Source organism: Silurus meridionalis, chromosome 23 (genome assembly GCF_014805685.1).
Source record: "Silurus meridionalis isolate SWU-2019-XX chromosome 23, ASM1480568v1, whole genome shotgun sequence".
Classification (NCBI taxonomy): Eukaryota; Metazoa; Chordata; class Actinopteri; order Siluriformes; family Siluridae; genus Silurus; species Silurus meridionalis.
Window position 1 is genome coordinate 3,560,120 of NC_060906.1, and position 26,974 is coordinate 3,587,093.

Below are 26,974 nucleotides of genomic sequence, written 5' to 3' on the forward strand. Positions count from 1 at the left end.
AAGACCAGGCAGTATACATGGACCCACAGCAGGGATAATGTTTTATCTATGGCAAGACTCGATATATTCTATGTATTCAGTTTTCATGCAAATCTTTTAAAGACTGTAAAATCGTCCCAGTCTGGTTTTCTGATCATAGCTTTGTTATTTGTCATGTTTCTGTTGATTCTGTGAAATCAAATGTTTTGGAACAATTTTAAAGAACAAAAACATTTTTATTGCTCCTTACAACAATGGTGGGATTGTGGTAAAGTTTATATCCAACAATTGTGTAAAAAGTTTACTCCCAATGTTACTAAGGAAATGGCCAACGCAATGGAAAAACTAGAAAACGAAATAGCACTCTTAATAAACACATCATCTACCGGAAGTAAAGATCAGCTTCATATGCTAAAATCTAAAAAAGCAGGTCTCACTGATTTGTTGGGAATCAAAGCACAAGGGGTGCTGATTCGCTCGCGCTTTCAAAGCATCTCAAAAATGGATGCAACATCCCAGTTCTTTTTTAATCTGGAAAAGAAAAATGGTCAAAAGTGTTTAATTCACTTTTGACCGTGTCGAACACCAATACCTCCGGCGTACTTTAGAAGCTTTTGGTTTTAGTCAGGGTTTGGTGAGTATTATCCAGGCGATGTACAGTAACATTAAGAGTATACTAAAGATCAATGGTGGTTTGAGTACTCCTTTTAAAGTTCAGAGAGGGTTAAACAAGGATGTGCAATGTCAGGAATGCTGTACTCTCTGGCCATCGAGCCGCTGTTGCACAAAATAAGGAAGGAGCTCACTGGTCTCAAACTATCGCAATGTGAAAACTCTTTTCATCTTTCTGCATATGCTGATGACGTAGTCATTTTCATTTCTGATTTTGATGATGTTAGAAGACTAGTATGTGTTGTTAAGGATTTCAAATATATCTCTTCTTCAAAAGTCAACTGGAAATAGAATGAAGCATTGTTGGTGGGAGAATGGAAGAAAGGATATCCCATGCTACCAGGAGATCTAACCTGGAAAAGAGGTGGCCTAAAATACCTTGGAGTGTTTCTGGGTAATGATGACTTCACTCAGAGAAATTGGAAGACAACACTTGAGAACATTAAAGGACGTTTACAGAAGTGGAAATGGCTTCTCCCTCAAATGTCATATCGAGGACGCACACATATAACCAACAACCTGGCAGCATCATGCATGTGGCATAAACTCGCCTGCATGGACCCTCCAGCCGGACTTCTTTCGAAGATTCAGAGCGAGATCGTCAACTTCTTCTGGGACAATCTGCACTGGACCCCGCAAAGTGTTCTTTTCTTACACATGGACAAGGGAGGTCAAGGACTCATTAACCTGGCCAGCAGAGGGGCAACATCCCGCCTCCAGTTTATTTAAAAGTTCCTGATAAACACCCAAAATCCAACATGGAAACCATTAGCTCAAACCATTCTACACAGAGGAGGTGGACTGGGACTTGATGCCACTTTGTTCTTAATGGATTGTAAAACTTTGGACTTTACTGGAATACCCTCTTTCTATCGGAGTCTTTTCAAAGTGTGGACCTTTTTTCAACACCAGTGGGTGAGCAGGGGGTCCTCCCTCTATTGGTTGCTAAAGGAACCAATCATCCTTGGGGAATGACCTCCCTGGACTCAAAGAACTTCTCCTTTCGAAACGTTCCTTTCAACTACAAGACATTATCAGCAAAGCAGGCCGAGGCCTTGAGGACGCAGAGACTGTTTCATCACACTTGGGGATCAGATCGCTACGGTATGCACAAAAATTCCTCAACAAACTGGCTGAAGCTCTAAACCAACAGGAGAAAGAGCTATTGAAGGAATACAATATGTGAGTGATCTAATATTCAACAATCCTATCTTTAGATCAGAGGTGCTGCTGTGCGTTTAGTCCTATTTAATTTAATGTTAATCCGGTTACTAAAACAGACTTTCTGAGAATTTCTAAATTTGTGTTTTGCTCGGGAGACAGACACAGTCTCAATATTGTGGATCCTATGTGACGACTTTGTGCAGCTAGCAGGCGGTCAGTTTAGCCTGTCTGTCTTCTCCTACACTTAACCTGTGCTGCTGGTGGCCCCAAAAATTCTAGCTAATTTCATGTGCCTTAGAATAGAGTCTCCTAAAACCAGAGCTCTTTCAGGTTTCTCAGTGGGTGCTTCACTGAGGAGAGCAAACCTATTGGACACATGAAACGGAGAGGAATGGTGCTCCCGTGGGCGAGACTTGGCGTTAGCTTCGGCTTTGCAAGTATGCCGCCGAGCCGTCATGTGGTTACTGTAGTGTGTGTTCGTAGTTCTGATGGGAATGGCCTCCGCTCACTGCTTTTGAACCCTCGAAAAGGGAATAAAGCGCGCTTCCGAAAGCAAAAAGAGACGAAATGGAGCCAACGGAAAGTAAAGGATGCAGCATGGATTGAAATGAAATGAATTGGAGGAAAGAATGGGAAGGGTGGTGGTGTGCTCTCACATCAGCTCTTCTAGAGGAGGGAGAGCTGTGCTTTTTGCTGCACATTTCACTCCTGTCTCTTTTGAGGTGAAGCAAGAAATTGCTGGTAGAGAAATATTAATATTTGTATGTGCACAGTTTGAAAAATGTAATGTGGGGATTATTAATGTATATGCTCCTAATAATGCTAATGAGAGAGTTTTTATTTCTTAATGATCTTATTGGATTTTGCGTTTTTGGATTTTTAGATTTTGAGTTGTGATTCAGATTAATGTGTTTTTAGGTGGTGATTTTAATTGTACTGAGATTTTGGGTATTAGATCGGAATCACGCTGAGCCCCATGTAGCTTCCAGCCGTGCCATGCGCACTTTGATTGAAACCCATAAACTGTGTGATATATGGAGACGTTTAAACAACAATGATAAACAATATACATGGTTGCACACTCGAGAGAATTTTATTTCTTTGGCTAGATTAGATCGACTCTACTGTTTTAAACATCATTTTAATATTGTGAAGAGCTGTGTAATTAGTCCTTCTGGGGTTTCTGATCATGATATTGTTATTTGTAAAGTGTTTATATCAAATATAAGGTTCAAAGAGTTCCTATTGGCATTTTAATGTCTCTTTGTTGAGTGATGCAAAGTTTAAAGAGGTTTTTTTAAGGAATTGAAATAAAGAGTTTAAACAAACAAAGTTGAAAAGTTATGTCAGTATAAATTAACAATGTGTGAAAGGAAAGTTGTAGAGGTGCAAGCAATTTTGGAGTCTACTGGAGAATAAAATAGTGTTGATGTTCTCAAGTCCAAAGGATGGTACTTGCAGACCTGTTGGCAAAGGTGCTGTGTCTCATACAGAGAAAATGTTCATTTTTTCATTTGAAAAAGAATGGCAAGTATATTCTTATCAGACTGTGGGGAACAGGATGTTACAGTTCTGTGAAGATAAAATGATAAAATGTCTGCCAGTTTTTGATCAAGCACTAAAGCCTGTTCAGTTCATGGTTTAGAAACAGTACAAAGGATGCTTTTTATAGGATTCACATGAAGGGGAATAAAAGTTTCAGTGAGGCAAGGTATTTATTAAAATATAAGCATGAGTTTCACTTGAGTTAGAACCTGTGCTAAAACATTTTTCTTGGAGGTAATGAAGGTTTATTGATGTGGCACTTCTTTGAAGAAGAAATAGCTCTTTTCATTAGGGTTTTAATAGCACACCTTGATGTTCTTGCTTTTGGCCCAGTTATTATGTTCTATAAAGACATTGAAAGTATGCTAAAATCAATGGTGGTTTGTCTGCCTTTAGTGTTAACAGGGGCATCAGACAAGGTTGTGACTCTCTGGAACACTTTACTCCTTAGCAATTGAACCATTATTAAACAAATGATGGTCTAATATAGAAGGCCTACTGTTACCTCATTCTCTGCTTATGCTGATGATGTAATGATAATGGTCAATGGGCAGAATGATATAAATACTCAAGTAAAAATCATTCAAGAGTTTGGAAATGTTTCTGCTGCTAAAATAAATTGGAGTAAAGTGATGCCTTAATTGTTGGAAAATGGGAGAAAGTTATTACCTGAAGGGTTAATTGATTAAGGAGTAATATTGGAGAGAACTGGTTTGAGGTGGTTGAAATAGAGGGTAGGTTAATAGAAGTGGATTCATCCACAACTTTTCTTTAGAGGATCTTTAATAATGAACAATTTGGCTGCTTAACATTGTGGCACAGATTGATATGTGTAGACACTCTTCCAGTCTGCTTTCCAGATTACAAGCAATGCTGGTGGGTTTTTTTGGGATCGGCTTCAAAAATAGAGCCTGTGGAAAAGGAGGTCAAGGTCTGGTGCATCTGTTTAGTAGACCTGCAACTTTTTGCTTGCAGTTTATCCAGAGACTGTTAACTGGGCCTGAAGATCTAGTTTGGAGGAAAGTGGCTCAGAACATATTACAGCAGATCGAGATTGGACTTGACAGTACTGTGTATTTACGGATCACAAACAATTGAATTTCAAAGGACTTCCTTCTTTTTATCAAGAACTATTTAAAATGTGGGGACTTTTCAGGTTTATCAGGGTTTGTAAAACAGTCATTGTTTTGGTTGCTTGAGGAGCCTTTGGTTAAAGGATCTCGCTTCAACTTATCAAATGTGTTTGCAGGTCTTTCATTAAGACTTTGTGGCTCTGGTATGGTAAAGTTAAGGAACGTAATTGATGTGGCTGGGCCTCATTTAAGTGATGCTCTTGCACTGGCCGCCATTTTAAGTCAGAGGTCCTCACGCCAAACTGAATTTATTTTAAAACTCTGGAAAAAAAGATTAACAGAGGGAGAATTAATGATTCCGGATATTAAATCCACCCAAATATGTCACACCACCTTTTGGATTTTTTATTTTGAACATAAATGATTGTCTATAAGCCAGGTTCACTGAAACTAATGAACTTTACACAGGCTTTAATGAAAGACAAAAGATCTTTTGTCATCATCGCTTATCACCATTGGTGAAGCTTTTCTCCCATGCTGCCTTCAGAACACAGGTGAAGTGTGTTTTTCATGCCCGGTTGTTTTCAGCGTGATGAGGCAGGTCAAACATCAGAGGAACCTCATCCATATTTTGATTTTGTGCCCTGTTTTTGACTTTTTGTGAAACCAGCCCAGGAAAATCCATTTTTTGCCGCCATTGTTTAAGAGGCTTAAAGGGTGAAAAAGTGCGTTATTGTGGAGGGTCTTTCTGACTCACCATTTCTCCTGATTTATGAGGTATGTGTAGCACACTGCTGGATATAGAAGGTCTAAAAAATATGGATCTGAGTTTAGCTGAAGGATAAGATAAGATAAGATAAGATATACCTTTATTCATCCCCTGGTAAATTTTTGACAGCGTTTGCACCAAACTGTTCTGTAACAGTTTACACAACACTGTATACCAGCAGCAGTGTATTGCTGATAATATTTCACAGTCAGTAATCAGACTATTGTTAAACAGTATTGTAACTTTCCTGCCTGTATATTCTATTCACTTCTCTGTTTTATGTGGCTGGTTTTCTGAAGCAGCTTTGATTAAAGCCTAGCAACAGGGAAAATCTTTTCTTAACGCCCTTCAGACACTTATCAGCCTCATGGGATGCTAACATGAATGGCTACATTGTGAGAGGTTTGCAGTGATGATGTTTTGATTTTTTTAATTTTGTACAGTTTTGGGTTTGACATGTTTGATCAGTTGTCCAGTCTTTCCTTTTTCAGTATGGAATATTAATGGAGGTGTATATGTTCTCTCTCTCTCTCTCTCACACACACACACTCTCTCTCTCTCTCACACACACACACACACACACACACACACACACACACACACACACACACACACACACTCTCTCTCTCTCACACACACACACACACACACACTCTCTCTCTCTCTCTCACACACACACACACACACACACACACACACACACACTGCATAAAAGAAACAGATTTGTTCTTGTCACTGAATAAACCAATTCAATATTCAGTTTATTATTTACACAATCTATTGTTTATATTTCTGCTACCATCCATCCATCCATCCACTCATCCATTCATCCATCCATCCATCCATCCATCTACACATCCATCCATCCATCCACTCATCCATTCATCCATCCATCCATCCATCCATCTACACATCCATCCCTCTATCTATCCATCCACACCACTCATTTCAAAACACACAGGATGTGTAATGTGTAGAAACTGAGAGAGTGAAGTGTGTGTCATTGTGTATCTGCAGGTTGTGGGATTGTGGAGTATCAGATGAAGGCTGTGCTGCTCTCGCTTCAGCTCTGAGATCAAACCCCTCACACCTGAGAGATCTGCATCTGTCTGTGAATAAAGTAGGAGACTCAGGAGTGAAGTGTCTCTCTGCTGGACTGGAGAATCCTCACTGTAAACTGGAGATACTGAGGTAAGATCATCTCTCTGAGAGTCACATGACCTGCTCCTCAGTAACACACATTCTCTAATAGTGAGACTGAAGCAGAGCTTTTAGGTTCAGCATCAATGTTCTGAGGAGGAACTTTATAGTTTTATTTTTTATTTTTGTTTGTTAGTTTAAATGAGTGTTGATTTAATTTTTATCTTTATATAATCATGACTTTTTATTGACTTTTGTATTGTTTTAGTTTCTAATATCTAATAAATGTACAAAAGTGTTGATATAAATGTGAATGTGACGAGGCAGAATAATGAAGAAAGAGAAGATGATCTAATATCTAACAAGCTACAAAAATCCCTCAGTGTAGAATTGAGCTGTTGTGACTTTTAATGCAGCTCAAAAGTCCAATTAAACCTGCAGCATTAAATCTGTATTTCCAGTATTTTCTGAGTGTGATGGTCTGTGATTATGTGCGAGTATGTGGAGGAAAATTTTTCGCAGTTTCCCTCCGAACGAGCCAAGATCGCCTTCTGCATCTCTCTCCTGTCTGGTGACGCTCTGTCAAAAACCAGCGGATTATGTCTGGGTCTATACAAGCGCGCTGCTGTGTTCCGGGGTTCTCGTGGATGCTCTGCACCATCTCAGAGCGTCTGCGAGCGTGCCAGGGCATCTCAAAGTGCCCACAAGCTGACCGTACCACCACACAAGGGGGACGTCGTACCGCTGCCTGGCCGCAAGGGGGACGTCGTACCGCCGCCTGGCCGCAAGGGGGACGTCATAACGCCGCCTGGCCGCGAAGAGGTCGTCGTACCGCCGCCTGTCTGCGAAAGGGACGTTGAACCGCCGCCTAGCCGCGAATGGAACATCGAACCGCTGCCCCAGGACTCCAACGAAGGCGAAGGCTCGCCCCCAAGTCCTCCTCAGGGCGAAGGCTCGCCCCCAAGTCCTCCTCAGGGCGAAGGCTCGCCCCCAAGTCCTCCTCAGGCGGCGGCTCGCCCCAAGTCCTCCTCAGGTCGACGTCGGGCCTCCAGGTTCCCCGCATGAAGACGTCGGGCCTCCAGGTTCACCGCAGGGCGGCATCGGGCCTCCAGGTTCCCCGCAGGGCGACGTCGGTCCTCCAGGTTCCCCGCATGGCGACGTCGGTCCTCCAGGTCACCCTGACGACGGTGTCGTTCAGGTTCAACGTCCTGCCAAGGGTGCCCCTGTGTCTGTGGTCTCCGCCGTGGACGTCGCTCGGCCTCTGGTCTCCGCAGTGGACGTCGCTTGGTTCGGGTTCCCCGCCGTGGAGGTCGCGCCACCGCTGATCTCTGCCAGTAATCCTGCTCAGCTTCCGGTCTTTTCGAAGGCCGCTGACCCGTTCCTGATCCCGACCGAGGACGCCGCTTGGCCTTGGGCCCCTTCCAATCTTCCCCTGTTCTGCTGTGATGCTGTGATGCTGCGGGATTCCCCTGCCACGCCCCCCGCAGTAGCTGTCAGAGATTCACCCTGCCACGCCCCCCTCAGTAGCTGTCATGGTTCCTCGTTATCCCATGCCTGACTTAACGACCGACAGCTGTAGCTCGTTAAGGATCAGACTATGTAGACTCACGTTTTCAAGTCACATGGTCTGTGATGTGACTGTAATGGTCAGTGATGTGTGTGTGTCAGGCATTCCCCTGCCACGCCCCCCTCAGTAGCTGTCAGGGATTCCCCTGCCACGCCCCCCTCAGTAGCTGTCAGAGATGCACCCTGCCACGCCCCCCTCAGTAGCTGTCATGGTTCCTCGTTATCCCGTGCCTGACTTAACGACCGACAGCTGTGGCTCGTTAAGTATCAGACTATATAGACTCACGTTCTCGAGTCACAGGCTGTCGGTTCTTGAATTGTCATGCTGGTGATACCCGTGGCTGCTCGACCGCCGGCATTCCCCGCTGGTTCCGTTTCCTGGTTCTGTTCCTTATGGATTACTCTTTGCCGTAGCAGTTTACTTTCGTTTTCGGATTCTATGTTTTGTTTTGGATTACTCGTCTCGAGCGGATATTCTTGGTTTGTTTTCTCGCCACAGCAACCGTGAGTGTTTCTTTGTTGATGTGACTAAATAAACTATGATTGACTTACTTCCGCTTCCGCGTCCTGTCCGTCAGCCTGACAGTGTGTGAGGGTCAGTGATGTGTGTGATGGTCAGTGATGTGTGTGTGATGGTCAGTGATGTGAGTGTGATGGTCAGTGATGTGTGTGTGATGGTCAGTGATGCGAGTGTGATGGTCAGTGATGTGAATGGTAAAGTTATAGAAGAGAGTAAAAAGACCAGTAAGAAAAGTGAAGAAGGAGATCAGGTGGTGTCTGTGGGAGCTGAGGGAACTCAGGCTTGTGAGGTGGAGGAAGCCCTGACCGAGCAGCTGAGTGATTTATCTCAGCGTTCTCTTGAGAGCATCAGAGATGAGGAACAGAGGTCAGACACTTCTAAAAAGGATCTTTACTCTGTTGAACAAATAAACTGATTTTTGGATGAGACTTAAGGAAAAGGAGGTGTTGAAGTAAGCGATTTCTTTCCCCATCTAGAAAAGTTTGTGTCTTCTGAGGAAAACATGTTCACTCTGAACCATACCACAGCAGAAACATCTTCATTAAAAAAACTCTCAACAGCAATCAGACACATTAAACAACCTGGAAAAGAGACTAACAAGGGGAAATCTACATAGTCATCATGTTTCCTCTCCTGTTTTCCTCTCTATCAGCTCTCTATTATCTCTCTCTTTTTCTCATGGAGATTCTGCAGGTGGGATCCCTGAGCGTAAATGAGATAAAGGACAAAAAAAAGAGAAATACTTCAGAAAGTAAAGGCTTAAAGAAACTGAGTTTAATCTTCCTGCAAGAGACACATAGTGACGAGGACAATGAGGTGAATTGGGGCTTGTGGTGGAAAGGAGGAAAAATCTTGAGTCATGGATCTAATATTAGTGCTGGAGTCGCCTTTCTGTTCTCACCTAATGTTAAAGCACAAATCTTCTCCCAGGATGAGGTAGAAGCAGGAAGACTCTCATAGTGAGAGCTGAAATCAACCACTTCAATGTTTTGTTTGTAAATATTTCTGCTCCTAACACAGGGTCAGAGAGGGTGAAGCTTTTCTCTAAGTTAGAGAACGTTAGAGAAGAAAACACCAGTAGAGCGACTTTATTTTCCTGGGGGGAGACCACATGCTAAATCAGCAAGAGTAAGAACTAAATCCCTGAACTTCTCATACAGATGGAGAGAAAACAACCCACAAACACGTCAGTACACGTGGGTGAAGTTCTACACAGGCAGGGTTTCTGCAGCACGTTTAGACATGTTCTACATATCACACACACACCATGAGGAACACGCTCACACACTCTGATCTTCTCCCTACACCACTTTCAGACCATAAACTAATCCCAGTCGAGTGCACACTAATAACAAGAACACAGAAGTTCCTACTGGCATTTTAGTCATAAACTGTACAGGAAAAACATTCTGTGAAAACTTCAAACACTTTTGGAAAGAATGGAAATGATTGTGAAGAAAAGGAAGTTAAATGGAAAAGAATCAACTAAATTGATGCTGTTTTTAGGGGTTTAATACAAACACGACTATATCAGCAGATGTTCAGGAACATGAAATCTTTTTAGTGCAAATGGGGAATAAATGAATGTATTTGTGAAGTTGATCATGACGGCTTTCTGCAACTTAAAGTTTCAATTCAATCAAATGTTCCAACTTTTCAAAATCTTTTTTTACTTTTAGCAATAAAGTGACCTAAAAGTCAAATCTCTCCTCCATCCCTCTCTCTCTCTCTCTCTCTCTCTCTCTCTCTAGTGGAAAGAACACACAGGATGTGTAATGTGTAGAAACTGAGAGAGTGAAGTGTGTGTTATTGTGTATCTGTAGGTTGCAGTATTGTGGAGTATCAGATGAAGGCTGTGCTGCTCTCGCTTCAGCTCTGAGATTAAACCCCTCACACCTGAGAGAACTGGATCTGTATGGGAATAAAGTAGGAGACTCAGGAGTGAAGTGTCTCTCTGATCTGAAGGATGATGAACGTTACAAACTACAGACACTGAAGTGAGTAATAATCTGTTTTATATAAACACTGAAACTGATGTAATGATTAGTGTTATTTACTACATCGGCGTTATTTGCTACATTATCGTTATTTACTACATTAGCGTTATTTGCTACATCAGCGTTATTTGCTACATTTGAGTTATTTACTACATTATCGTTATTTACTACATTATCGTTATTTACTACATCAGTGTTATTTACTACATTAGCATTATTTACTACATCAGCGTTATTTACTACATCAGTGTTATTTACTACATCAGCGTTATTTGCTACATTTGAGTTATTTACTACATCAGTGTTATTTACTATATCAGTGTTATTTACTACATTAGCATTATTTACTACATCAGCGTTATTTACTACATCAGCGTTATTTACTACATCAGCGTTATTTACTACATCAGTGTTATTTACTACATCAGCGTTATTTGCTACATTTGAGTTATTTACTACATCAGTGTTATTTACTACATCAGTGTTATTTGCTACATTTGAGTTATCTACTACATCAGTGTTATTTACTACATCAGCGTTATTTACTACATCAGTGTTATTTGCTACATCAGCGTTATTTACTACATCCGTGTTATTTGCTACATTTGAGTTATTTACTACATCAGCGTTATTTACTACATCAGTGTTATTTACTACATTAGCGTTATTTACTACAATAGCGTTATTTACTACATTACAGTTATTTAGCACATTAGCATTATTTATTAGATGATGATCATCTTTTATTGCCACAAATATTGGATTTCCTGTAAGCAGTTGGTTTCCTCACTCGGACAGTGCTTTTATCTCTCCACCTCCACACCGCGTCTTCTATCATTCCTGTAAAATTCTCCTCAGCTTGTTCTTAAAGTCTGCACTTTAATATCCATGTAGAACAAGAGAGACGCTCCACAGCAGTGATCTTTATTAAAATCAGCAAAAACTCTACAGCCTGGGATTGGAGAAGTGCAGTGATGTGATGCAAATATCTGCTCATGTTCCTCTTCCATCTTCTGCACCTTCTCATTTGTTCTCACTAAATGTTCTACCAAAGATATTATATAAGCATGAAGAAATGTTGAAGGACAAATGATACACTGAATCAAATCCTGGTTTCCTTGAAGCAGAGATAATTACCTGCTGCTGATCATCAAACACCTCCTTCTAGTTTTCTGTTACTGATTCACTTCTTTCTCTTCTAGTGTTTAATGGTGATGAACAATTGTGTGTGAAGACTCCAGTGTTCCTGCATTTCTGTGTCTGCAAACCGAGAACACGTTTATCTACAGGATCTGAGGAGTTGAAGTGAAAAAGCCCAGAGCAGAAGGAGTCCAAATCACATGTATTACTTTGTCCTTTAGTTAGTATTTAATAGAGTTTCTATCTTTATGCTACAGGATCAGACCCAATCCATTCTTTATTTTCTCTCTGATCTGATCTCCATTTCTTACTAGAATCAGGTGATCAACCCAGTATGGGATCAGTGCCATCTTTAGTGCCTGCACACACACACACACACACACACACACACACACACACACACACACACACACACACACACACACACACACACACACACACACACACACACACACACACACACACACACACTGGATGTATAATATTTCCTACAAAAACACCCATAAATCTATAATAATTTTATATAAAGTATAGAAGAAAAATAAATGGAGTTTTATTTACTCTTCTTTCTTTCTTTCTTTCTTTCTTTCTTTCTTTCTGCACCACATTTTGGAAATTTCCCCACAAATAAAGTTTTATCTTAAAGGCTTATTATCTACAGAAGCACATTGCATTCACAAAAAATAAAATAAAAAGAAAGAAAGTGGTGCAGTCTGTGGCAGGGGAGCATTTTAGCGCATAACACCAGATCTGACGTTACTGCATTCTTTGCTCAGAAGCACCTCATTGCGTAACCATGGAGATGTAGAAGATATCATATAGTTTAGTGTGATGACTGTATATTAGTTTAATTATCTACTGGACATTTCCTCACTGAGCTGCTCCTCCTGCTGATTCATTTACCTACAGTAAGTCTTGCTTTAGTTTATACATATGGGGCATTAACTACTATTATTATTATCATTATTATCATCATCATCAACATTATTATTATTATTATATCTTAACATTGACTACTAATGTGTTACACATTCTGACTGTCCACCTGATAATAAATGTGTAACACATATTAGTAGTCAATGTTAAAATATAATAATAATAACAATAATAATAATGATAAAATCCTTAGATATTAAAGTATAATAATAATAATAATAATAATAATAATGAAAGTAAATAAGTTTTGTCTCTGACATGTACTTCAGTAAAAAGTAGTTATTACTTCTACCTGTTTTAGTGTCACGCTGGTAACTGAACCTCACATCATATTAATATTAGGGCTGTCAATCAAATTAAATATTTAATCACACATTTCTATCTGTTCTTAATGTACCATATATTAATACTTCCTGTTTTTAATACTTTAAGCAGCATGGACATGGAGAAATATGGATGCAACATAGAGCATGAAGACAAAAAATTCATGTAAATGTTTTAAAGTAATAATGATGGTTTAAATTACGTAAATCTTCAGGACACCAAACTTTCTGACACTGAGAGCTACTTCTTGAGTACCGACTAATGTGAAGGGCTACCAGTTTCATACACAATTCTGAAATAACAAATTTGCTCATTTTACCTTTAATTATATGTTATTATTAATAATAAATGATATTTATCTCTATCAGGGTCAAACTCAATTTCACAGGGGGCCAAAACTTAAAACACACTTCAGGTCACGGGTCGAACAAAAGAAACATTTACTGAACACACTAAAACTAAATGTTTTTGTTTTTTTATAAATATGAATAAATACAGACAGGAATATTATTCCAAAATGAATAAACTTAAACTTTAAATAAATAACTTAAAAAACTTATAATAAAAAACTTTAAATAAATAACTCTCTATAATATCTCCTGTCAAAATTATACAAGTTAGAAATATGAACATGCTGCAAAAAGCAAATCAATAAAAAATGTGCTTTTAAGTAAATGTTAAAATCACAACAAATCAAAACAATCAGATTTCTTTGCTCTTATGCCATTTTATAAAAAATTATCTTAAACTTTAAATAACTTAAAATATTTTGCTCTCCATAAAAAATATCTTCTGTCAAACACCAGACGTCTCACAGCTTCATCATGCAGCTCTTCAGAAACTCTCCCTCAGTAAATAACCGGCTGACTCTGATTCTCCTCTGTTTTCACACCAGCTTCACTTTGTGATTTTGCTGTGGTGAAAAACATCTGCTGAAATGTCAGATACTTCTTTAACTCTTCTACTTTCTGTATCTTCTGCTCTACATTCAGGTTTTTTAGCTTCTCCTAATGTTTTGTTTTGTAGTGCGTCTTAGATTCAATTCTTCAATTACAGCCACATTCGCTCCATAAATAAGACACACGTGTTTACCGCCAGTGTCAGTAAACATCTACTCAGAATCCCATCGGTTTTGAATGGCTCTGTTTTCAGAATCAACTTTTCTCTTCACCACTGTGAGGCGCTGTTTCACAATAACTGTACAATAGAGTTAAATACATCAACAGAAGCTCAACTTGATTGACGCTGGAATGTTCTCAGGTGGTCTAGCGTTCTGTAAGGGAGCTGAAGCGCTGCATTATGGGATCTTTAGTTTGTGTTATCAGAGCTACATATCGCCGCGACATTAATAACAATAATAATAGATCTATATAAAATCATCTCGCGGGCCGGATATAATTGTACGTCGGGTTGGATTTGTCCCACGGGCCTGAGTTTAACACTGATCTATGTGAAGACACTGATCATCTTAATGATTTCTCACAATAATTATCAACAATGATTTAACAAAGTAGGAAACAGCTATTTTTAGAAAAAGCCCGCAGGCGACTCATGTGGTCCTTGCGTCCGACCTGGTGCCCGCGGGTACCATGTTGGTGACCCCTGCTTTATGGTGTGATTTTGACCAACCAATAGCTCTGACAATAGTCATCTTTGTTTTCAATAACCCAAAAGATATTCCCATGATCCTCCCATGCAAATATCATTGGTTTAAACATACTTTAACTGTGACGTTATGTGACGTGTCACTGAAACTTGAATTGTGAATACATAGGGTTGTTTTTAATCTGGACAGGAAACACAGAAGATGATGCGGGTTAACAGAATAATTCACAAGTCACTGTTATGTGAACACTAAAACATTTAATTTAAATTACCGGAAAATCTACAAAAGTGTCACATAATAAAATATAATAGACTCTAAAGTCTGTTCCGAATGATCCTGACAGGAACAACAATAACTACAAAGGAAGATAAGGCACATACTGTATGATCTCTAACACGTTCATTTACACACTTGTTCACACACTCATTCACAAACTCATTCACACACTCGCTCACACACTCATTCACAAACTCATTCACACACTCGCTCACACACTCGCCACACACTCGCTCACACACTCGCCACACACTGCTCACACACCGCCACACACTCGCCACACACTCGCCACACACTGCTCACAGTGGTTCTGTAACAGCATCCGCTTTGAAGAGAAACTTACTTCGGTTTGGATTCTGCGGAGGTCCAATAATATTATTGTGCCTGATGGCACCAACATCAATTCTGTTTATTCTGGGAGCATCACCCATTTCATTTGTCCTTCTGGGTATCCTGAGAGAGAAAGAGAGAGAGAGAGAGAGAGAGAGAGAGAGATGGTAAGGAACTTAGATTTGCTAGATAATACACATGTACTCAACACACACTTACAAAGCTTTCGCTCAGCAGCTCTCAGTGTCTCTCTGTTTTCAGTTTTATCAATATTTCTGGGAGCGTCCTAGGTTCTTCCGCCCTGATGGCCTGCCAGAGTTGGAGCAGCAGTGCTATCAGATAACATCTCTAGGATACGTCACACCATCTGACTGGTAAGACATCAGGAAATCTTATTATTATAATATTATTAGAAGGCATGGAATTAGCTTCCATTGTTATGCTGATGATACTCAGCTATATATCTCATCTAAACCAGGCGATACGCTCAATTAACTCGGATAACTCAGTGTGTTAAAGAAATAAAAGATTGGATGACCCATAACTTTCTACTTTTAAATTCCGATAAGACTGAGATTTTGCTCATCGGCCCAAAAACTAGTATACAGAAGCACCAGCATCTCAACCTGCATTTAGACGGATGTTCTGTAACCACTAGTTCAACGGTAAAAGACCTGGGAGTTATTTTAGACAGCGACTTGTCTTTCAAATATCATATTAACCAAGTTACAAAAACAGCCTTCTTTCACCTTAGAAATATTTCTAAGTTAAGAAACATGTTGTCTATATCCGATGCAGAGAAGCTCGTCCATGCGTTTATGACCTCCAGAATAGACTACTGTAATGCGTTACTAGGTGGATGTCCTGCATCATTAATAAACAAGCTTCAGTTAGTCCAGAATGCAGCAGCCAGAGTTCTTACAAGGTCAAGAAAATATGATCACATAACCCCAATCTTATCGTCCCTACATTGGCTTCCTGTTAAGTTTCGAATAGACTACAAACTATTACTTCTCACCTATTAAGCACTAAATGGTTTGGCTCCCATGTATCTATCCAGTCTTTTAACACGCTACAATCCGCCACGCTCCCTGAGATCTCAAAACTCTGGGCTTCTAGTAGTTCCTAGAATAGCAAAGTCCACTAAAGGTGGTAGAGCATTTTCACATTTAGCTCCTAAACACTGGAGTAGTCTTCCTGACAGTGTCAAAGCCTACACATAACACACATCACATCATAACCTTGTGCTCCAGAACATCTGATCACATCACATTATCAACTTGTGCTGTTAATATCATGAACAGCAGCTACGCTAATTTCTCTTCACTGCTTCTCTTTCTCTCCCCATCCCGAGACACCCTGCGGTTTGGCCAGCTCCAGTCACCTCCCACCATCTTGATGATTACGGACCTTTGAAGAAGTAGATGCCGAACTCGCAAACATCGCGAACCATCTAGAGACGTACCAGTGCCATTTGGATCCCGCTACATGTGTGGAGTTTGACATTGGACCTCCTGGAGTGTTTAAAGGCTCTGGCATGGAGAAGCTGATGCTGGATCTGTGATGATCACAAATGCTGAGCTCATAAAACTCGGAGCTACTAACCATATAGACTGTTTAAGACTGTAGAAAGAACATCACTTATAATCTTATACTCCAGTAATCATGTTAGTTCTCACTGTCCAGTGTTCTGTATTGTTGAAAGATTTATGATCAAACTCTTGATGTCACCCAAAATGAGGATGGGTTCCCCTTTTGAGTCTGGTTCCTCTCAAGGTTTCTTCCTCATAACATCTAAGGGAGTTTTTCCTTGCCACAGTCTCCACGGCTGCTCATCAGGGACAAATTCACACCATTCACCTTAACTGTTGATTTGTGTAAAGCTGCTTTGAGACAATGTCTGTTGTGAAAAGCGCTATACAAATAAACCTGACTTGACTTGACTTGACTTAATTGTGTAATCTGAGAGGAACTTTAGCTATTTCTTTAACTGCGTCAGGGCCGAGCATCTTGTTGACAGCGGCTTTGCAGGCGGGGGGCATTAATGTCTCTGCCACAGTGTGGGGCTTTTTTTGATTAGGCTACGAGTTGAGCTACTAGGTAGGTCACTTTGAGATCTCTCTCAATCACCTTTGGGTTTTTGAGATATTGGTGTGTGTGTGTGTGTGTGTGTGTGTGTGTGTGTGTGTGTGTGTGTGTGTGTGTGTGTGTGTGTCATATGTCGGTAGAAGCATGAGGTATATTGGAGAAGGCTTAGGAGGAAAAAAGAAAGGCTAAGGAGAAGGTTTATGGATGTGGTGAGAGAAGACATGCAGGTGGTTGGTTTGAAAGATGATCCACTGTGGTGACCACTAATAGGAGCAGCTGAAAGAAGAAGAAGAGGAAGAAGAAGACAGACAGTCTTGCATATTGTTCTTTGTAAAAGAATGCTTTTTTCTTGCCCCCTACCCCACAGCCCAGACCTGTACAGAATACAGTATACTGTAGTCACATGTAAGGTGTGAGCAGCACCTGCCAGAAATTCCTGTAGTTCCTTCAGTGTTGCTGTTGGCCTGTTGGTAGCTCCATAATTAGTTTCTCCTCATCCTTCTATCATATATATATATATATATATATATATATATATATATATATATATATATATGTGTGTCCTGTGACCTGACTGCACCTGTGGCCAATCCGGTCAACTGCTGGAGTTTAAAAAGAGGACTGCAGGAACATTGGAGAGAGCACCATGAGCACCATTTGTTTTCACATTGTTGTGTTTGAAGCATTGATGGTTTCTTTATTTTCCCCTGTTGACTTGGGTTTGTACAAAATTGATTTACAAATCAACATCGTTGATTTAATGTTGGTATCTTGTTTGTTTTTGTGAGTGATTATATCCTGACAACAACCCTTGTTTTCCCCAGGAGTGTTGGGCAGGTAGTATGTCACGTGACTTACATCTTGCAACACGTAGATGATCCTATGTATAGAGACACTAGCTAGGAGTGTGTGCTACCTCTGTATTTTTGTTAGTTTAGAGTAGGTAAGTTAGGGCATGTAGAGGCACCGGAAAACTTGTTTGGAGTTAGGTTAGTGGTTTATTACTGAGATAGTTGGGTTGGTTTTATTCTTCTTTTCTTTAGTGCCACTCTCCGCCTCTCTCCTGTGGGATTATTTATTATGCTTTGGTTTTTGATTAGTGTAAATATTGTATATACTATGCCATTCCTCCTGTTCCTCCTTGTTTGAATAAATCCTTTTATATTATACTTGGTTTACGTGTCCGTTTCCCTGGCCTATTCACAGAAGGGATCACAGTATGAATGTTACAGCTTCAAACCCTAGACATATAAAAAGAAGTCTTAACACATGCACTCCACGTTCATAATGCGCACGCGCCAACAAGAAACACACGCCTTAACGCAAAACATTTACATTTTAATGTAAGTTCAACAAAACATTTTTAGTATTGTACAGTTTTCAACATTGAAGCAACATATTTGTTGAATAAACTAAGTATTATTTCTGAGCATTTCAAATAAAAATATTTTAGTTCAGTTTACTTTTTACATTTTATTTAGATAACTTTTAGTAAGTTGGCTTTTTTACAGTGTAGTTATCATTTCACTTGTGAGGTGATCTGTGGTCCTGTCCATTTGTGTCCATATGACTTTGTCCCTGCTTTTTGTCAATCAAGCAAAATGTACTGGGCCGGGTTTCCCAAAGCCTCTTAGCTTAAATCAGTGATTGACAATAACCACAGCCCTTGGACACTGGACACGTAAACACAGCTGAATAACTAAAAAGAACAAAAAACTGTTTATTGGCTACCAATAACCTGATGACCAGAATAAATCTCATTTGCATGAAGTCAGCTTTGTCTGAGAGCAAATTTATTAATAGTGTGGATTAAAGTACACCACTGCCAAAAAACTTACCTTTTCTTCCTTCTTCACATATGACCCCTCCTGACTCAAGGACTGGGAGCTGGAAGATGGAGCAGTTGGAGAACAAGACTGTGGAAGGGAGAGATCTGTGGTGATAAAAGATGGAGGAGAGACAGTGGTGGCAGAAGGTGCCAGTGAACCAATTAAGGTTTTTATGAACAAGCTGTAAAAGTAGTAGAGGAGGAAGGAAAGAGAAAAGTTGGAGAACACGTGGAAGAGAGAGAAACAAGGTTGAGTGTTTTAGTCTATAATATTCACTATGTGACAAACAGACCTTCAGTTACACTTTAAATAACACGTAAAAAACTAGCATTTTTACTTACTGCAATACGGGCAGAGTCAACTATACACCCAGCACTTGCTTTTCATGACAGACTGTCCCCACTGTCTATCCAGTGACACCACTATGTCTTTTATTTTTGTTTAGTGGACAGACTTTCAAAGCAGACATGACAAGTTTTCCTGCTTGCCTGATTGGGAGTCTGGAAAGATAGGCAGGTCCTGAATTTTAAATTAAAATAAAACAGAAATGTTGGAAGCTGGCAAATCTGAAGGACCTGATGAGAGAAAAAAAAGATTTAGAATTCAGAATTGAACTCCTTACATTTTTACCAAGTTTTTCATCAGTGTTGGCAGATGACATAACCTTCAACATAACCGTCTTTAGACAAAAACATTTAATTTGCTTTATTACATACAAGTTGTGATGCGCCACAGTATTGTTGTCTTTTTAAATTAATTATTTGTTAAAATGAATTTGTATTGTTATTAGTAAGATTTGTGTATTTACTATAGAGTTTTTTTGTGTGGATTTTGAACAATTACTTCAAAACACACCAATCTGGCAACACTGTTCCTCATCTGAACATTTATAAATGGCTAAAGTATTAAAGTGCTACTGACATTTTGGTAACTTAAAACACATCAGAAATAAATATCATACAATCTCCTATATTTTCTTGCATGATTAAATGTGGAAAACCAAAGAAAGAAACTTGAATGTAATGATCTATCTTATTCTGCTACTACACATTTGGTGCAGCAAGTTATATTTTATAATGTCTGCTGTGATTTACTGCATCACAAAACTGCTTCCTTTCACTTCTACAGCTTCTAAACACAACTTCTTCACCTGATTGAACAGTTTTTGTTCCGTAAATTTAAGGATTGTTCCCATCTATATTAATGAACTGTTCTACTTACCAAATGGAAAATCACAATGGACCTTGTGATCTCCATACAATGACGTCAGCACCACTGATTAATTGATTTATTAATAAATTATATAAATAATATTAATTTATTATATATATATAAATAAATGAAAAGAAAACCTATTAAATGAATAGATAAATTAATTAATAAAAGTTAAATTGGTAGATAGATAGATAGATAGATAGATAGATAGATAGATAGATAGATAGATAGATAGATAGATTGACAACTTTTTGTCAAACTTATTTAAACTTTTGTACACTGTGTAATTTTAATTAAATTTGAACTGAACATCGGTGATTTTTGTAATAATAAAATGCTACCATCTAGTGGTTAAATAAGACATTGCAGTAGCATTGAAGTCCAGCAGCACATTTTATTTAATTAAAATAAATAATAAATTTATAAACAAAAATGAATATATTTTTCGTTAATATAATGTATTAAACCTTTTAAAATACACTTATAACTGTTTTAAAATAATTGTGGTGTTTGAATCTATATAAATCAACTTGTCGCCGGACGGTACTTTGGTTATTTTTGTTGTTTCCACACGGACGGTTTTTACTTGTCGGACCTGCGCTTTATGTAAGATTTTAGTGCTGATTTGAGACTTGGCGCATCAGTAAAACAAATATTTAGTGTTTATTTTTGTGGATTTATTTTTAAATATCCGATTAAAGAAAGGACGTTATGAATAAACTTGTGTTGCGTTAAAAGTTTTAATTTCGCCCTTTTTCTATTTATGTTTAATAAAAATGGATCTCAGCGAATCATGAATAATTAAGCATATAAAATAAAAAATTAATGAAATCCTTGTTTCCATTATATATTCTATATTTTATTTTATTTTAACTATTTTATAATAACTATCCTATTTTTATCTATGTATAACATTATTAGATACTAGATAAATTATGTTTTTTCTTTTTATATTTCTATAAGGATGGTTACATTTTACAAAACATAGAAAATAAAAAAAATGGAAAATATTTATTTTGATTTGACAACGAGCAAATAAATATTATATCAAATGAAACAATGGTATTTAAATTTTATATGAAGTTATACAATGCTTAATCTGGAAAATTATATAAATAAAGAAACCAACAGTAACAAGTAATTCAATAAATATTCCTTTGTCTTTATGTTTTATATAATTTTTTGTTTTATATTTTAAGTGAAAGTAATTAAAAGTGTGTGATTCTTTGGTTTATCCTGAATTGTGTGTGTGTGTGTGTGTGTGTGTGTGTGTGTGTGTGTGTGTGTGTGTGTGTGTGTGTGTGTGTGTGTGTGTGTGTGTGTGTGTGTGTGTGTTTGTACACACACACGTTTTTATTTCGTTTTTTATATTTATTTATTTATATTTTTAATAAAAATGGATGACTTCTCAGTAAATCATAAATAATTAATCAAATATCATCTAAAAATATTTGGCATGGTTTTATTAGCATCTATTTTTATACGTCAAATATTGAACATAAATAAATAATATCCATAATAATAAATATATTTATTTTAATATAAAAGTAAAATTGTAATTACCCACATTATATTTTTATTGTATTATTTTAATACTAAAAATCAAATAATAATATAATAATGTATAAGTAATGTAATAAAATTATTTAATAATAATTAAAATATAAATGTTTGACTTATATTACAATTTTTTCTGTAACCAATTCCTGCAATACCATTTTATTATAACCATTACCTGAATCTACATTTTCTATCTATCTATCTATCTATCTATCTATCTATCTATCTATCTATCTATCTATCTATCTATCTATCTATCTATCTATCTATCTATCTATCTATCTATCAATCAAAAACTTTTTTTGTAGTAGTAAAATGCTACCATCTAGTGGTGATATAAGACATTGCAACTTGTCGTCGAGCGGTACTTTTGGCATTTTGCTCTGTTTCCACACGGACGGTTTTTACTTGTCGGACCTGCGCTTCATGGCAAATTTTAGTTTTGATTTGAGACTTGGCGCATCAGTAAAAACAAATATTTAGTTTTTATTTTACTGTGGATTTATTTTTTTTCAAATATCCGACTAAATAAAGGACGTCGTGAATAAATTTGTGTTGCATTTAAAGTTTTAATTTCGCCCTTTTTATATCTATGTTTAATAAAAATTGTTCGAGTTCGCAGTGAATCATGAATAATTAAGCAAATAATAAAAAAAACAATTAATGAAATCATTGTTTCTATTATATATTCTATATTCTATTTAATAGCTATCCTATTTATACTTATTGAGAATAATATATACTAGATAAATTACTACATAGATTTTGTTCCTTTTTAAATATCTGTACAAGATTGAATTCTATGAAACGTGTTAAAAAATATTCTTTTGTCTTTTTGTTCTATTAATTGTTTTTTTTGTTTTTTTAAGTGAAAGTAATTAAAAGTATGTGATTCTTTGGTTCATCCTGAAGTGTGTGTGTGTGTGTGTGTGTGTGTGTGTGTGTGTGTGTGTTGTACACACTCACATTCACGTGGTACCATGGTACATTTATACACGTTGTGAATAAATGTGTTGCATTGAAGTTACATTCGTCTAATGCTATTTTTATACATTAAAGGAAGTACATAAGTCAATACATAATATATATATATATATATATATATATATATATATATATATATATATATATATATATATATATATATATATATATAATTATACATAAGTCAACATAAACGCCTTCTTTTGGAACATGTCTGGGTTTAAACAAATCAATAAGATGAATTTGTTTATTTGCATAATGAAGGACTTTAAATGTTAGTTTGCTTTGAATTATTGTTTATTTTTCGGGGTAATAACATGGTTTGTTCTGGGTCTAGAAAAACAGGAAGTCAGTTCAGAATCAGACTGGGGGAATCATGACACAAAATCCTGAGAGATCTAACCTGACTGACACACTGGTAATATCAATAAATCCAATTTATTTTCAATTGTTGAAAAATGTTTGTCTGTATGAACTGATTATATTTTTCTTTCAGCCAATAATACCTTTGCATACAAGCACACCTGAAAAAAGCAGTGGTGGAAAATAAATTGTAAGATGTTTTTAATCTTGTCATGGTTCATGTTCACTATAAAAGCAGAACAAATAAATACGTTCAACTCTTAAGTACTATTAAATTTCTGATTACATCTGTTACATGATTGTTTGGTTTATTAAATATTTTCTTTATGTAGTTAAAAGGGGAATTTGTATGTTTGTGTATTTGTTGCTGCTTCCTGCTTATTGCTGGAGAATACATGGACATTTCTGCACCTGTGATTACTGAAGAGGAGGATGAGCTTGAAACTACAGCACACTGTCTTCACCTCCCAGAACCAATAGATAAAGCTGTGAAAGTATGTTTAATGGAAAATATAAAATGCAGATTACAATGTTTTAAAACTTACTGTTTAAACACTTTATGGAATAAAGGAGTTTAACAGCTCCTGACATTATTGCACATCTGGCTCTTGCCACTGATCGAAAAAGTGCTTTATAAGCACAAATCAGTTCCTGAAATGTCACGTGTAACAAACTTATTTCCAGTATATGATGTGGCTTTACCTTTGACAGCTGTTAGGGAGGATGAGTATTTTTTGGCAGGAAAAATGATTGCTGTGTCGATAGTGCATGGAGGACCAGGGCCCCATTTTCTTTCAAAACACCTGGTAAAGCACATTGTAGACCATCCCTCGTTCAGTGCCACTTTGAAAGCTGTCTCAGATGAGGGTATAGTGAAAGTGCTGGAAGAGGTATGGAAATAGACATAACTCAGAGGATTAGTAGGAAAAGTTACTAAAATATTTATTTAAGAAATTTTAGGATTGTCAGTAGCAAGTGTAAGAACCTTTTTCTAAGTATTTCATGAAAGTTTAAATATTTAACTTGAATTTAAAAAAAAGGGGTCATTTGTTTACCAAATCACTTTTGTTGATTTTCTTCTCAGATTCAGAATGCAGCTACTTTGAAATCACTACAGGATATTATTTTTAAAAAATAGCACCCTGTTCCAGACTTTTACTAAATGATCACTGTGCTACATCCCAACTGACCCCACTGTAGTTTTATAATCAATTTCTATTCTGTTCTTAAGTGTCTAATTAATTTTAAATAACATTTTATACCTTTTTTAATTCCTTGTTTTTATTGTTGTGATTATTTTTTTCAATGATAGTTTTACTTTCTTTATGTAAAACACTTTGAATTAGCATTGTGTATGAAAAGTGCTACAGTATAAATAAACTTGCCTTGCACTGTCATAGACTAGATAATATGACGGAGAAAAGGAAAATGGACATAAGATCTTTTTTCAGTGCACCTAAACCACATCTTTATAAGTACAATTTGACTGTATTATTTGTGTCCCCTTCAAAAATTGCTCATGAGAAATTTTACTATTTATAGTCCCTCTACTGTTAAATGAAATTTACGCTATGAATGAGTCTTTAGTTCGTGGCGCATGCAACTGTTTCATTGCAGCACGACGGCACTGTTATGTACGCGCGTTCAAGGTAACATGCACGGCGCTCGGCGCATTCTCGCAAAAACATTTAATGACCAGTAGATGCAGATGTTTGCATTTACGCTGTTTGCGTAGTGAACTTCTCTAGACGATATATTTTAAGCTGCATTTTAGCAACAGCACCCTCTATGGTCACAACATACGATGGTCACAGATTCTGGTGTAACACCGGCTTAACCGCAGTGAGGACACCGAGCTCCCACCCCCACAGACAGGTTTAAGACTCAGCTCTCCACGGACGGAACTACGTCCGAAGCTCCGGCAGACGCGCCGTTAAGGACTAATTCACATTCTGATACAAAATTGCACTTCTCCTTTCCCCCGGCTCTCCTGTACACAACGTGATTTTCCTGACATTCAGCTCTCTGGTGTCGCTACATTATATATAATCATATTTATGAAAAGGTTTAGTAAAACTCCAGACACCAGCACCTAACTTTTTAACCGTACACGCTGCACTTCGAATTTCTGTTCGACGCTGTGATTGGGCTATTTTGAGGCATGATCATCAGCGCGTTCATTGATTGTCTGAATAAATGTCTTCCATCCTCACGGAGGAGCGGAGGTCTTCAGACAGAATCTTTATTCTGGTGAGTACAGACGTGTTTCTATTAATAAAGGGTTTTTAATGGCACTTGTAATGTAAAGTAGTATTATTATAATTCTGGCATTATTGAAGTTCATGTCTTGCATACAGTTTAATACAGTTCTAAATGTTTGACTTTTACCTTAAATTCTGATTTTGTGTGCAGTAAATCTTTCGGTGAAATTTATATTACCTTGTGTGATCTTTGCTTGAGTACGATTTGTTAAAAAAAAAAAATCGGCACAATTACATGAATTCCGTTATTTAGGATTTTTGGTTAAAATTCTGGATTTGCTTCAGAATGGATCATTTTACATTTACATTTACATTTGCGGCATTTAGCAGACGCCCTTATCCAGAGCGACGTACAAACGTGCTTTAAATCTCTAGTAGTGAATAAATCTACACTGGTATGCAAGATTACAAACTCAATATAAATATAACTCGAATTCTACAAACTTGGAAAGTGCTAATTTAGGTATTTCAGGAAGAGGTAGGTCTTCAGTCGTCGCTTAAAGATAATCAGGGACTCCGCTGTACGGACATCTAGGGGAAGTTCATTCCACCACTTTGGTGCCAGAACAGAGAAGAGCCTTGAATTGTACTTACCTCTCATTCTGAGAGAAGGTGGTACCAGTCGAGCAGTGCTGGAGGATCTCAGACAGCGTGGTGCAGTGCGAGATGTGATGAGGTCACTGAGGTAAGATGGTGCTGGTCCATTTTTGGCCTTGTAGGCAAGCATCAGTGTTTTGAATCTGATACGTGCAGCTACTGGAAGCCAGTGAAGGAGCGCAGCAGTGGGCTGGTGTGGAAAACTTGGGCTGATTGAACACAAGTCGTGCAGCTGCGTTTTGGATCATTTGCAGTGGACGAATAGCGTTCAGGGGAAGACCTGCCAGCAGAGAGTTGCAGTAGTCCAGTCTTGAAATGACAAGAGACTGAACAAGCAACTGGGCAGCCTGTATGGACAGAAATGGTCGAATCCTTCGGATGTTATAGAGAAGAAATCGACAAGAACGAGCAACATTAGCGATATGTGGGAAAAAAGACAGTTCATTGTCCATAGTTACCCCAAGGTTACGAGCAGTGGCTGAAGGGGAGAGCAGAGAGTCATGAAGTGTTATTTGTAGATCTTGACCTGGAGATGAATCACTTGGGATCAGATGTTAGCTACAGCATATGCTAGCTAGCTTACGAGTTATAGTCCCTGTGTAATTTTAAATTATCTTTATTTTGTGGTTAAATGCATTCAAAAAACCTATTCAAATTATTTTGCATGCAAAATATTCTGCATTCTTAATAGTAATACTTGTGACTGAGACATTTGAGGTAATTTCCCAATTTGAATCTTCTCAAGGCTCAAATGTCAGTGCTTAAGTTTTGGTCAATTAGTAAAAACTCACTTTTAAGTATGAACATAAAACTTCATCCTGTTTTGATTACAGAAATGATATCAAGTTTATTTTATCTGATGTTCAGTATCTTTGACTCTGTTTTAGACTGCAGCTCCTTGGTGAGTCCAGCAGACCTCTTCAGGTATATTATTTCTTCTTCATTTTTGTGTCACTGGTATAAATGGCCAGAGAAGCTGTTTTTTGATGTTAAAACATTGATGCCATGGTTTGTAACTAATATTTAATGTATTTATTTTG

The 26,974-nt window shown here is 37.7% G+C and overlaps 1 protein-coding gene across 1 annotated transcript in view; it reads left to right on the top strand.

The window, feature by feature from the left end:
* Nucleotides 1-8,202: 8,202 nt before the first annotated feature.
* LOC124376811 (ribonuclease inhibitor-like) overlaps nt 8,203-26,974 on the top strand; it is a gene marked incomplete at its 3' end in the record, with an annotated part of 82,896 nt that continues 64,124 nt past the window's right edge. The window contains exons 1-2 of the mRNA XM_046836094.1: nt 8,203-8,412; nt 10,252-10,354. Of these exons, the coding sequence (XP_046692050.1) occupies nt 8,231-8,412; nt 10,252-10,354 (285 nt within the window). The remainder of the gene's footprint in view (nt 8,413-10,251; nt 10,355-26,974) is intronic.